Source organism: Biomphalaria glabrata, chromosome 5 (assembly GCF_947242115.1).
Source record: "Biomphalaria glabrata chromosome 5, xgBioGlab47.1, whole genome shotgun sequence".
NCBI lineage: Eukaryota > Metazoa > Mollusca > Gastropoda > Planorbidae > Biomphalaria > Biomphalaria glabrata.
In genome coordinates, this window is record NC_074715.1 from 27,815,748 (window position 1) to 27,830,086 (window position 14,339).

The 14,339-nt window shown below is 31.7% G+C and overlaps 1 protein-coding gene across 1 annotated transcript in view; it reads left to right on the plus strand.

Annotated features, from left to right (window-relative positions):
* Nucleotides 1–11,323, plus strand: part of LOC106069768 (helicase-like transcription factor) — a 28,732-nt gene extending 17,409 nt beyond the window's left edge. Inside the window, exons 18-27 of the mRNA XM_013229504.2 lie at nucleotides 1,156–1,294; nucleotides 1,393–1,528; nucleotides 1,641–1,820; nucleotides 1,912–2,033; nucleotides 2,971–3,179; nucleotides 3,510–3,644; nucleotides 4,826–4,938; nucleotides 5,814–5,994; nucleotides 6,106–6,186; nucleotides 6,361–11,323. Of these exons, the coding sequence (XP_013084958.2) occupies nucleotides 1,156–1,294; nucleotides 1,393–1,528; nucleotides 1,641–1,820; nucleotides 1,912–2,033; nucleotides 2,971–3,179; nucleotides 3,510–3,644; nucleotides 4,826–4,938; nucleotides 5,814–5,994; nucleotides 6,106–6,186; nucleotides 6,361–6,510 (1,446 nt within the window). The 3' untranslated portion in view covers nucleotides 6,511–11,323. The remainder of the gene's footprint in view (nucleotides 1–1,155; nucleotides 1,295–1,392; nucleotides 1,529–1,640; nucleotides 1,821–1,911; nucleotides 2,034–2,970; nucleotides 3,180–3,509; nucleotides 3,645–4,825; nucleotides 4,939–5,813; nucleotides 5,995–6,105; nucleotides 6,187–6,360) is intronic.
* The last annotated feature ends 3,016 nt before the right edge of the window (nucleotides 11,324–14,339 follow it).

Genomic DNA, 14,339 nt, shown 5'->3' on the forward strand with positions numbered 1-14,339 from the left:
TCATTTCTAATAATAATAATAATAATAGTCTTTATTGTCCGTATGGAAATTTGTCTTACAATTTGTGCATTACATTAAACAAAAAACAATATAACTATAATAAACCAAAGTGTACATTCACACCAGACTCACTCATAATTTACATGTGACAAAGTTTATATCAGATTTTTCTTATTTAATGATTTGATTGCCAGGAGAACAAAAGAGTGTTTGTGTCTATTTGTCTTTGCTATCGGTGTCTTGTATCTCTTTTGTGATGGTAAAATCACAAAATCCTGACACAAAGGGTGATTCTTTATTTCGAGGATCTTGTTAGCTTTTTTATAGATGTTTGTCTCAAACAACTGCCCAAATGGGGTTTGTTTTTTGCCAGTGATTTTACCTGCAGCATTCTGCAGGATTCTATAAAGTTTATTTTTATTTTTAATGCTCAGATTGCCATACCAGGCAGTGATATTGAAACTTAGAATATTGCAGATGTGAGCGTGATAAAACATAGCCAAGGCCTTTTCGCTAACATTAAACGAGGATAGTTTTCTTAGTAATCGTAACCTTTGCTGCCCTTTTTTGCTGATATAATCAGTATTTGCAGTAAAATTTAGTTTATTGTCTAGGATAGTACCAGGGTATTTAAAAGTTTGCACTATTTCAATAGTCTCTCCAGCTACAGAAACAATATCATTTTCTTTCTTTTCCCTACTCATGAATGAAGGATACAATAAAATCCTAAAATTTATTACCAAAATTTATTAAAAATATTAAAATAATTAAAGGCTAATGCTTAGGAAAACATGCCCATTCTTTGTTTACTGAACAAACCTGCTCCAGGTGTACATGGATCAGTCATGTCATTTTTTGTTGGGAAGCAATTATTTACAGTCACTGTATGAAACAATTCTTAACAGTCACTCTATGAAACAATTATTTACATACACCCTATGAAACATTTATTTAGTAAGTTTATGAAACATTTATTTACAATCAAAGTGTAAAGTATATTATAGTCCCATTGTGAGAAATGTAATTACATATAAAATTCTCTCACCTTCCTTCTTTTTTTTTTGTCCTTGTTCATTGTTCTGTTCATGGTTTGTTGTTTTTTTTTTCAACTTTATTCTTTTGACTTATTTTGTGGGTCTTTTACTCTATCAACAGAGAGGTTACCTTAGTCCATTACATCGGATAGAATGGCTTCGTGTTGTATTAGATGAAGGCCATACCATTCGAAATCCTGCAGCACAGCAATCAAAAGCAATATTTGAATTACAGGCTGATAGAAGATGGGTCCTTACAGGTAGACATTGCAAACTACAATAAATCTATGTGTTTATATAATCAAGTATTTCAAAATACTTTGGCACTAGTGAATATTTTAAAACTGTTTTCTTAAAGGTACACCAATACAAAATTCATTAAAAGATCTTTGGTCTTTGATCAACTTTTTGCAAGTAGCACCTTTCACTGAGAAAAAAACTTGGAACCAAATTATAGCTGGACCTCTAGTCAAACGTGAACGTCAAGCTCTTAAGTAAGCCTTACAATGTTTTCATTTGTTTTTAAACATTGTTCATGAGTTTTAAATGTTATAACAATTATTTATAATTTTTAAATCATTGAAAATCTCTGACTTTTATTTTAAGGCGTGTATCTCATTTGGTAAGAAATTTGGCAATGCGAAGAACTAAACATCAACAGCTCAATGGTAAACCTTTGATCAGTCTTCCAGCTCGTGAAGTTTATTTAGAAACTGTTACTCTTAATGCAGAGGAAAGGAAAATATATGACGCTATGCAGATCAATGGTCAGGACCTAATTGGCAGGTGAAGAGAACATTTATTTTTCCCTTTTAAATGCTTGTTCATAATTCATAATCATCTTGGAAATTGAAGTATAATATTGAAATGATTTCAGTTACTATCGAAAGGGCATATTGCTCAACAACTATGGAACTGTTCTTACTATACTGTTGCGTTTACGTCAGCTGTGCTGTCACCCTCAACTGGTGGCCATAGGAGCATTGAAGAAAAATCCAGGTATTAGTTATTGTATGCTTATTGCATCATTTTTATTTGGCTTCACTCTTAGATGAGTGAACTTAACGGATGTAAAACTTCATTTCTATCTGAAATTTCAATTTAGGGCTAAAAATGTGTGTGCAAAATAAAAAGTTCACGCCACCCTAAAAAAAAAAAATTCAATGCCCATGTCTGATGGGATGCACTTATTAAGTTGTGTTGACTTCTCTCAATAAGGGCCACAACATCTTCCTGTTAGAAACAAAAAATATAATTTATTAGTGCCCAAGAGCTAAGGTTAAAGGCATTTCAAAACTATAGCATATCTAAAGCCCTTGAATTTGTTGGTCACCTAGCTTGAGATTTTTTACTTTTTAAATGCGAAAATGTAACTTTTTAAATTAACCTTGACAGATGTTAGATTGGTTAAAAAAAAAAGCTGACATTGTGATTGTTAGATCCCTAATAATGTGTATGCATGCAGAATTTGTTATTCAGTTGTTCTTTTAAAGTTGACCATGATTCAGACAATTATTTCATTGAATATAAGTCTATATTTACTATTATTATTATTTAAATTCTAAATTAATTGAATACTCAGCTTGATTCAAGTCAATGAATAAAAAAATAAAGCTATATATGAATAATTCTAATATTCTATATAACAAGCTATCAGTCTTGTCCTACTACTATCTTTAAAAAAAAGTAAACACTTTATAGGAAATGGTGACTTAAGATTTAATTCACGAAACTGCCAAACAGCTCTATAATAGATACCTGGTAACAGGAAGAGTACATGGTATTTGTTGGAGTCATTGTCACATAACACAATGTTAACCCTTGACCTAATGGTATCATCTGAACTTTAACTGTATTCTAAATGGTAAGATGTTTAGTTAAAACTGAACACATTGTTATCAATTCTGGAGTAATTCTCATTCTTTCAAATCTTTAGGTGCTATCTTTGAAGATATTATTGGAACTGATCAGAGGCCCACACATGAGAACAAAGAGAAGTTGATCCAGCAGCTCAAATCAGTGATAGAGTCTGGCTCAGATGAGGAATGTTCCATTTGTCTAGAGAGTTTGAAGGAGCCTGTTATCACGGCATGTGCGCACATTTACTGTAAACTCTGTATTGAAGCAGTCATTGAGAAAAATGAGGTTAGTTTTATCTTCGTTTTTTTTAATCATGAAGAAGTTTCATTAAGTTTTGTTAAAATTTAGAAATGAAAATAAAAGTCCACCAGAAATATTTTTAATTAGAGAATTCCATTGATAAACAACAGTAAAAAATATATTGTATACATTCTTATTAATATATTTTTATATAAATTTTTATATAAAATTAATTTCCAAAAGTTAATATCACAACTATTATACCATTATCTTTTTGTATTTGCATCATATTAATATAGGATCACTAATAATAGGGAAAAGATTTCCATCAATATATTTGAATATTCAGTGCAATTGTGTACTCCCTTTCTACAGCAGGAAACCAGTTGTCCAATGTGCAGAGCCCCACTTGATAAAAATGAACTTTATGGAGTTGAAGATTCAGCTACTGACTGTCCAGACAAGGATCAATTCCACTTTAACCCTGATGAGTGGCACTCTAGTTCTAAAGTAAGCTCATTCATTTAGTAAGGCTATTCAAATTTGCTGTTTTGTATTGACCATTGCTGTATCTTTCAGTATAAATTGTATTGCTGTATCTTTCAGTATAAATTGTATTGCAGTATCTTTCAGTATAAATTGTATTGCTGTATCTTTCAGTATAAATTGTATTGCAGTATCTTTCAGTATAAATTGTATTGCTGTATCTTTCAGTATAAATTATATTGCTGTAACTTTCAGTATAAATTGTATTGCTGTATCTTTCAGTATAAATTGTATTGCTGTATCTTTCAGTATAAATTGTATTGCTGTATCTTTCAGTATAAATTGTATTGCTGTATCTTTCAGTATAAATTGTATTGCTGTATCTTTCAGTATAAATTGTATTGCTGTATCTTTCAGTATAAATTGTATTGCTGTATCTTTCAGTATAAATTGTACCAAAGAACCGTGAAGTAAATGTAGACACATTTTTTTTTAGTGAAAATGGATGTGGTGGAATGGGGAATATTCATGTGACTATTGGCCTCACTGTGGCAAAGTGCAAGACTGGTGAACACTTAAACACTACCAAACTAAATGATATTTTTGAAGAATTTGTGGTCTGTTCACCTGGTCCTGTTTCTTGTTGCTAGGGAAAGTTGTTGAGTCTAAGGGTCAGTGGTTTGTGCTTTGATCAGGACTTTCCATTACTTGCTATATTCACAATTTTCTCTCTTACAAAATGTTGTACATAATGTTGCCACTATATGTAGTGGCAATGTCTTCGATTCCAAAGATTAAGGATGAGTGCATTGTTTCACATGACCACACTAGCCCAGTTACTACCTGCATATTTTCCTGCTTCTCATGCAGAGTCAGTGTCCACTGGCGGTCTGTTTAAGTTTTCTTTCTGTCTTCTGCGCCTTTCTTCAATAACGGCTTTTCTTTGAGTCTCAAATCTTTGTCCCACAGCCACTATGTATGTATATTAATGTACCATTTTTACAGAATAAAATTAATGAATCAATATTTTTAAGGATAAGTGGATCATTATTTAAATTCTTAAAATGTCATTTGTATGCAAATTGTATTTGAAACCAGTAATATGAAGGCTTAACTTTTAATATATGAAATAAATAAAAGAAAATGAAAGACATTAAAAACAAATCTGAAATAAAAATGTGCTAAAAGTCTTGTTTTATAACTAGGTGGATGCATTGATGAAAGCTCTCAACCAACTGCGACAAGAAGACCCAAGCATCAAGAGTGTAGTTGTGAGCCAGTTTACTTCACTTCTGACATTATTGGAGACACCTTTAAAGTAAGTTAGGGTTTATTTTTCTTTTTACAAAGCTTATATCAACTCACTCTGTCTCTTTGTCTGTATGGTAAAAAGTTTGTCCACATTATTTCTGTGACACCCAATCTCGGACCAAGCTGAAATTTTGCACAATTATTTCTTTTACCTGACAACATAGGAATCAATAAAAAACAATTGACCAATTAGTTAATTAACTATTGTTATTTTTTTTTTTTTTTTTGTATCTCAAACAAGGGGGAGAAATTGTACTTGACTGATGTGGTGGTATGAGCTGAATTAGTCTTCTTTATTGGTCCCCACTTTATAATAAGTTTGAAACAAACACAATATAACCATACAATTTTTAATTTTCACTAGCAGAGTGGTTAGGATGTTGGCTTGAGGAGGCTTTAGTTGGAATTCAGGTCGCTCCCCTTTTTTTTTTTTTAAAAGTGTTTTTATGTTTTCTTGTTATCTATTTTCTAGCCCCTATTAAATATGGTTTAATTTGGGCATTCATTCTTAACCAACCTTGTGACGCTGCTCACGAGCTCACATCATTCTAACGAGGGATCATCTAGTTAAATAAAAGTGGCACATAATTTCTAGTGCTCTATTATTCAATACCATCCAAAATTCTTCATGCATACGTTGTATTTTATACATTTTCCTATGAGATTCTTGGAGAATGTTAACTAAGCGACATTTCATATTCATAATAAACACATGCATGTTTAATTTGAAAAACAACTTAAAATGAGTTGCCATTCACAAAATTTGTTTTCCTTCCACTCATGTACTAAATCAGGCTTTCATTTTTTATTTTCATAACAATGTTTAGATGTGTTAAGGTTTCTGATGTTGTACACTTTTTTGTTGTTGTTTAATGACTTCAGGGAGCAAGGCTTTGTATTTGCTCGTCTAGATGGTACCATGAGGGCTGCAGACAGAGCTAAAGCTGTCCATGATTTTGCCAACCCAGTTCCAGGAGGTCCTACAATATTCTTGTTATCTCTGAAAGCTGGTGGTGTTGGTATCAACTTGACAGCAGCATCTCGAGTTTTTCTTTTGGATCCAGTACGTAAACACATTTTTTGGACTACTTTTTTTTTACAGCTGAAGTTTGAATCATTTATATTTGTGCAATATCTATATTATATATATATATAATTTGATGTTTGTCTATAGGCTTGGAATCCTGCTGCAGAAGATCAATGTTTTGACCGCTGTCATAGACTGGGACAAACTAGAGATGTTGTGATCACAAAGGTATGTATCCTCTTCAATAATAAAGTTCAACTTTCTTCCTTTCTTAGATTCTAGACTTTTTTTTTAAGTTGTCCATGTCGAAGAAAGTTTTTTTTATATTTTAATTTTAAGATTGTCAGAGCTTCATTAAAACAATCTTGACACTAAAAACTGAGAATTAAATCTTCATTGCAGTTTGTGATTGAAGACTCAGTGGAAGAACGAATGTTGGAGCTTCAAGAAAAGAAGAAGCAGCTTATCAGGGGAGTCCTGGACAAAAAATTGTCAGCTGATCAGAGAAGACAAAAGAGAATTGAAGAAATCAAGACGCTTTTCAATATTTAAACTCTTTTGTTCTACAATGGGCTTTCTGATGTTCTTCATTTTCTTCCTAGCACTCAGATCATTATCTATTCTTTAAGCCTCTGCTTCAACTGCATAATAGAAAAGTTTGTTTCCTCTTTGCTTGAAGACTGTTGAATGCTGACTATATGCATAATACCATTGGATTATATATTTCTCATTATATTTCCCATGTGGCTCATGAAGTGTTGTTTGTTTTAACTATGAAAGCCTTCTAGTATTTTTTATTCATATATTTATTTACTTGATCAAGATTTTAATGTGTGTTTTATAAACTAAGGAGCCTGGAATATGCAATCAAGATGAGCTAAATATGTGTGTAAAGAATGACTAAATTCTATAACTTAATCTGGTTAGAATATTTTAGGTGTCTAAAACTGTGTTCAGTTGATCTTTTTATGGTAATTATTTTTAAAATGTTTCATCATTTAATTTTGGGACACATGGACTTATGGGTCTTGGGGATATCTTCCTAATCTTTTTTTAGATTGGTAATAGTTGGTTAAGATAAACTGACAAATGATTTTAGTGCTACACTATCAATGTTGTGGTCTGAACCAAAAAGTTTTGATTAGGTTTTAGCTTGCACCTTGTGTTGTGAAACTAATAAACCTTTAACTTAGAAAGTATCCACAAAGTCAGGATGCAATAAAAACAAATTCATGAAAATTCATTTTATGAAATATTGAAATTTAACTCCCCCTCATCATATTATCTTATTATTTATCATTTCTGAGAAAGAAATCTTATATTTTGAAGCATCTAGTAACATTCAGAGGCCTTGACTTCAGCCTTTTACTTTTACAGGAGAGATGCCATAAGAATATGTAGTAGACAGTCTGTAACAAGGTGTGATGCTCAATATGAGACCTGTTGTTGCTAATACTCATCAATCCATCTTTTAGAAGAGTTAGTTTAGTCTCTGATGGTGTATATTTTCTTGGCTAGTTAAGTTGTATGCCATTCTTTCTCGTACACCTATACATTAAATTATTATTATTATCTTATTTCATTAATGTTTATTTTTTTGGTTCTTTGTTTTTGTTTACAAGAGTAAGTATATGAAACAGTCATGTCAGTGTGAGACTAAAGTTGGAGCTTGCGAGCTTGGCACAACCTTTCCCCTTCTCTCATGGCCATACAAGTTCATATACAGTGTCATTTTTCTGAAGGTTAAGCTCGTTTCAGTCTATCTTTTGACTTAACATATATTTTCTTAAGAAATGGAAATTTATTGTTGCTGGTCAGGCACAGCTTCAACAAAGTTCTGTTATTTGGATGTTTCAGGTCTTTCTTTGTCTATTGTCACCTTCAACAATAGGATTAAGAGGTTGAGATTTGAGGGGTAACCTAACAACTATGTCACAGTTGAAGAATCTGTAGATAAAAAGTGTTGGCATGCTGTTTCATTACCCCAACTTTTTTGCAAGGTTATTGTGTATCCAAAAAAAATTAGCATTAAGGAAATAATGAAAAAATTATTATCTGATACACCAAGATGGACGACCCTTTGCCACAAAAATAACATAAGATATTTTTTTTTTAATGAAAAACTCTTGTTTATCATAAGACATAGGACATAAAGACCTGACATACAGAAATGTGATTCAAAATGTTGGTGTTGATCTAGTACATTGAACATATTTAATAGCATATCATTTCTCATTACATGTTTTTAGTCATTTTAACAAATTGTAGGAAGATTTTGTCAATGCTCTGATTTAAATTTTTAAGTTTTTGTTGTTTTTTTTTCTTTCTCTTCACTAATACATCTACATTAACCCATTTCCAATGGGTTTTTTTTAGCTAGCTTGAAGCTATCATTATCCTTTGTATTGGAAGTGACAATATTAATTTTTTAATAATTTTTATTTATTCTGTATTTTTTTTTAATTTTCTTTCTTATTGGAATATGTTACAATGTTTGATAAAACCAGTAAGTTGCTAATTCAAGTTCATTTATTTATTTTTTTTGTCATGTTCTAAATGTTACATTTTGATTATTTAGGTTTAAATTGAACAAAATTATGATATTTGGTCCAGATCCTGAACTGTTTTGATTGGTCCAGATCCTGAACTGTTTTGATTGGTCCAGATCCTGAACTGTTTTTATTGGTCCAGATTCTTTATGAAAATATTTTGTGTGTATGTCATTTACTCAAGATTATTTTTTTTTCACCTAGTTACTAATCTCATCCAATGTCACCAATATTTGTTTGTGTGTGAAGAACATTGTATGTGACATAAAAAGAATGTTTGAAGAATTATTTTCATTGACTGCTCATACACTTGATCTAAGGCAGCAAGCTAGACTCTTTTCATTTTGTATGCATTATATATGTAAGTGCTGAAGTCAAATTTGCTTGCCTTCTGTAACAATAGAAATCCAATGTTAACTTACTTTACAAAGAAAAAGTGAGTAATTAAAGTTTTTATTTTTAAATAACGCTTTACTATGCCATAAGTTATGAATGAAACTGAACAATTTTATTACTAAAAATTGTCTACTTGATTATATCTTTTTTTTTCATCTAAATTCCATCTGTGAATACCTTTTATAGTATTTATTATGCATCTGAATATGATATATCAACAAATATTTTAGAAGCATGTTGGAAACATACTTTTGTATATAAACTTACTACAGTGTACATAGAACAGATGCAAAATGTGTTTTGTCTGTTGACAACTATATTCCATACTAAACTTTATTTAATACAATGTAAATGTTCATTTTTACTTACTTTTAAGTTAAAAATTATTTTTTTTATTATTATTTTATACTTTTAATAAGCCACCTTTGTTTGGTGTCATTTGACCATAAGTTGTTTTTTTCTATTATTACTATAATTAATGTGAATTAAAATCTCTGTTAAGTAAAGTTTATTCTTACACACATAAGCCTGTTAGTGTAAAACTGTACTATTAAATGGATTCTATTGAATGTGAAAAAACAAGTTCACTGTTGGATAAATACTTTGTCCTTGGTGCCTTTCTTGTTCTTGTCCTTGCTTTCAGTCCTTAATTTTTTCAACATGAGCTTTAAAGCATATGTACGTAAAACATAACAAATGTAAGGAGGAATTTTGTGTGTGGTCATATAGAGATATGTGTGTCTATAATCTACATGATTTTAAAATGATATAGATAAGTGATGTTTCTCTAGTTGGCTTTATAGGGTTTTTTGTTTCTTATAGCATTAACAAGAAAAACATTTTAAAAAATACTTTTTTAAAAAAGACAATATCTCCTTTATACAACTTATAGTGCGATTATTTTTCTCTTAATAACTAATGAATGTTAGATTTTTTAAAATGGAATCCTCCACCCTGATTAAGAGAATGTATAGACCTAATAGACTTTATAATATTCCAATGATCCAATAATAAGACTCTAGTCTAGATCTATACTTAGTAGAGAATACACAAAATTGATTAAACTATTGAATGAATAAATGCAGAAATACCAGAAGACATATAGTCCATTCAAGAGCCAAATTTAAATCAATTTCTTTTTATACTTTGATAAATTATAATGGTCAAAGTTGAGTTTTCCCAGTCTGGCCAATGAGCGAGTATCTTTTCCCAATGATAGATATACATAAACTGTAAAATTTCTAGGAAAATCTTTAAAGACATTTTTTAGATCTGTGTCCAGGTTTTTGAGCCCACCACCCTGAAGGTTTTAGTTTAGACAAAGATATGGTTTAAATAGAGGTATTGTTAAAAGGATTTTATTTCTTGGCATCAGATTAGTCAATCGTATTTACAACCTTTTTTTTTTTTTTTTTAATTTTCAAAATTAGCAAACTTAGTAAATTATGAAATAAATGTATCAAGTTCTTGAAAGGTTTTGGGTTGATTACATTTTTGCTTCATTTGTTTTTAAACAAATTTTCTTTTAATGTTTTCAAATGTATTCTTCATCTTGTGATCAGTTTGTGCCTCAGGGAATGTGACTGTGTATTTAGATCTAAAGTGATCCTCTCTTTGCAATCAAACTCTGTACAGCGCAACACTTTTCCAATTGGTTTTGTGTTAGGACTCTGTTGTTTGTGATACTATGGCAACCAGCACAACTTCCTTGACATTCAAGAACCTTTCTTGATGGGGAAAAAAACAGGAAAAAACAAACAACTTAAAGCTATAATATCATTACAGCCTGGAAAGGTACATTGTACACACATAGAATAGTTTGAAAATTTAGCTCTGGAAAAAAAGTTTTTGCCTAACACAATGATGGTCTAATGGATCTTAATGTTTCTGATTGAATTAAAACACAATTCTTCGTTTTACTGATATATATATATATATATATATATATATATATATTGTTACATTGAAAGTCTGCACGATATCACTAAAAATTCTGCTATATAAATTGTAACCTTTTTTTTTCTATTCCACTAATAAAAGTCATCATCCAAATCTTATCTAGTGTAAAATTGCTTAACTTACAACTAATTCAAACAACTTTAGGTTTGTTTTGTTTTTTTATTTTGAATAATCTCCGTGACTGAATGAGACAACTTTGTTACTTGATGATGAAATCTTGTGCTAGTTCATTCTCGGAAGAATTGTGAATAGAAATATTTTGATGCTGCACATTGTTTTCTCTTTTCTCATGATTTTACATTTTATTTGACACTGATTTGTATTAATACATTGACATTGACCCAATGTAGATGATCGTGTGATATTGAATATATTTTTACTGTTTCATTTTACTGCTACTCCTATGTAATTGAATGCTGTTTTTTTTTATATTTGAAATAAAGTAATGTAACTAACTAATAGTTATTTGTTTTGTTGTTTAATAATATTCTGATCACTGCATTTTAAGATAGCATTCTCATTAAGTTCTTGTTTGTTTGTTTCTTTTGCTTCATTTACAGCGAGTAGGTCGTTATGTTCAATTTCTTTGAAGAGCTCCACTCTGGAATATTAAAAAAATGTGTAAATCATGGTTCTTCTGAAAGTCATACTTATTTGTGTGTGTGTCACTAGCGGATCCAGAACTTTGGAGTGGGAGGGGCGATTTTTTTCCAAACCCTAACCCTATGCATATGAGAATGTTTAAAAAGCAGTATTTCTCAACCTTCGGCGAAAAAAAAATCATGTTGAGGCCTTTCTCTTGCAAGCTTGGGGATCCGGGGGAACGCTGTATGCTTCACCAGTAGGGTTCGGGGCGAAGCCCCGACGCCAAAAGCGTTTTCTTGCATTCTTCACTGCAGAAACGCATTCTCTTGACATCTACAGCTCATTATCCATTAGTGGGATTCGGCTTCGCCCCGACGCCAAAAGCATTTTCTTGCATTTTTCACTACAGAAACGCATTCTCCTGACATCAACAGCTCATTATTCATCAATGGGGTTCGGGCTCTTATTAACTGACATTTTCCTGGGTGGAAAAGACATGCTCCAATTTGATTCCCATTTCTGTAATTCATCTAATTCTCTTTGTAAAATATCTGAGTCTTGTGTTGTTTTTATTGTTCTATATATTATACAATCGTCTGCAAATAATCTGACTTTTGTTCCTGAACTAATGCAATTTTGGTAAATCATTTATGTAAATTAAAAATAGTAGTGGACCTAAGACTGTTCATTGAACACCTGCGTTTCCTGTTATTGGTGTTGATTTAGAGCCATTTATTATTACAGTTTTTTCTCTCTTATCAAAAAATCCTTAATCAACTGAAGCATTACTATTTTAACTGTGAATAGACCTTGTTTTTAATGATTAAACTGTATAGAATTTAGCCCTTGTTATATAAAGGGAGAGTGATCCTTAAAGGATTACGGGCACGACATGGCCTACATTGTGCCGATGTGCCTAAACTCAAACTCCACTGAAGCAATGGACTATCAATGTCAAAATATTTTAATTTTTTAAGCAAACTATGGTGGTGAACTTTGTCAAAAGCCTTGGGAAAATGGTTTATGATGTTGCTACATATTATGTGTTCTAGGATTTTACATGTGATGCTGGTTAGTGATAGGCTAACTGGTCTGTAGTTTCCTGGGTCAGATTTTTCTCCTTTTTTAAATGAGGGGGTGGGGGAATGTGACGTTAGCTTCTTTCCAGTCCCTTGGTAGTCTGCCTTGGTTAAGAGATGCCTGAAAAAGTATTTTGAACAGAGGTGCTAGCTCATTACTTAGTTCTTTGAGTAATCTAGCTGGAATACCATCAGATCCAGATGCTTTATTAGGTTTGATGTTGGCTAATAGTTTTTGGGCCCATTTTCTTGTACTTCTATATCTCCTATGTTGTCTACTTAATTCAAATTAGCATGTTGTAATCTTCTGTAGCTAAAACAGTTTAGTCTACATCTTAACATTAATGATTTGATGAACACAGTTATTGCATAATAAAAATAAAGCTTGTCTTCGAGTCTGAAGATTAAGGAATGCAAATAGACTTGGGAATGCACATGGGAATCAATAAAACAAATAATTATTAATAAACAAATATTAATATTAAAATTTGTTTTCAAAATGCTTAATCTTCATTGGGGCAAATTGTCACAACTGTGACATATTACCCCAACCTGTGTGACAACTTGCCCCACAACAATTTTCAGAACATTTATTCCAATAACATTTTATCGGGTCGAGCTTTAAGAAATAAACTAACTTCAGAGACATGAAACAGTGTAATGTTAGACAATCATCTCAACATTATAAGTGTTTTTCAACAAAATTACACAAAAATAAAATTCCACTTTCCGAACAGTCAAAAACAATGAATAATGATAATTTTAAAATGCGAAAAGGTATCGGCTTCATTTTATAACTATTTGTAAATGTTTCCGTAAACATCTCAGCTGTAGTTTCACATTTTTGATAGCGCATCACATTACATCGATATAGTGTTTGTGACAACTTACCCTTGTGACATTTCACCCCACCTTCCCCTATTTCACTTGATTACATATTTTGCCACATCCAGCGCCGACACAATCGGGATCGGTCGGTAGTCAGGTTTGGGTCCTAGGCAATAGATTTCCTATTGGGCTCAAATGTGTAGGCCTACCTTGCAGTCTTTGTAAGGGAACTATCCAGCTGACTCGTTTGAATGCCGCCTGCAGACAGGTGCTCTCTTTTATGTCAGTTAAAGCAAGCTGGCGCCTAAGCTGGTTTTTAAAGTGTTTCCTGGCAAGGGTTACCTCTATTACGCTGACCACCTTTAAGTGCACCTAAAAAGATAAGTTTTTGGCATACGGTAATTCCCTATACGAGATGTGTGTCCTGCCTAGCATAGCTGTCGAATTATAAACAGTAACTCTACACTGTCCATACCGACATTCGCAAGAACATTGCTATTTATAGTGCCAGGGTATGTCCATGATGGAGTGCAAAAATCTTTGGTAAAAGCTTTCAAGAAATCTTAGTTGCTTTCTGTATAGTAGGCTACTCATGTCTCAGATCCCTATAGAACAGTTGAAAGAACCACTGCTTGATATTCACTAGATTTTTTGTAGGCAGGCAAAACTATTAGATATGAGGATATTATTATTATCGTTATTTTTTTCCTGAAAGAGCAAATACGGTTTCCAACACTATTTTAAATAGCTTTGAGAATTATAAGTCAAACTAGTTTAGTAGTTAAAAACTTTCAATCTTTGAGAATAAAAAACCCTCAAGTTTAAAGTTTAAGTTTAACCCTAACCTCGAAATGGAATGTCATAGAAATACACCATTTTTACAACTATTCACTCTTAATAGTAACAAACACAGGCGGCTGTTTAGCAAGGGATACAACCGTTTACCATATTTTCAACACATTTATGTTGGGGCACCACACAAGAT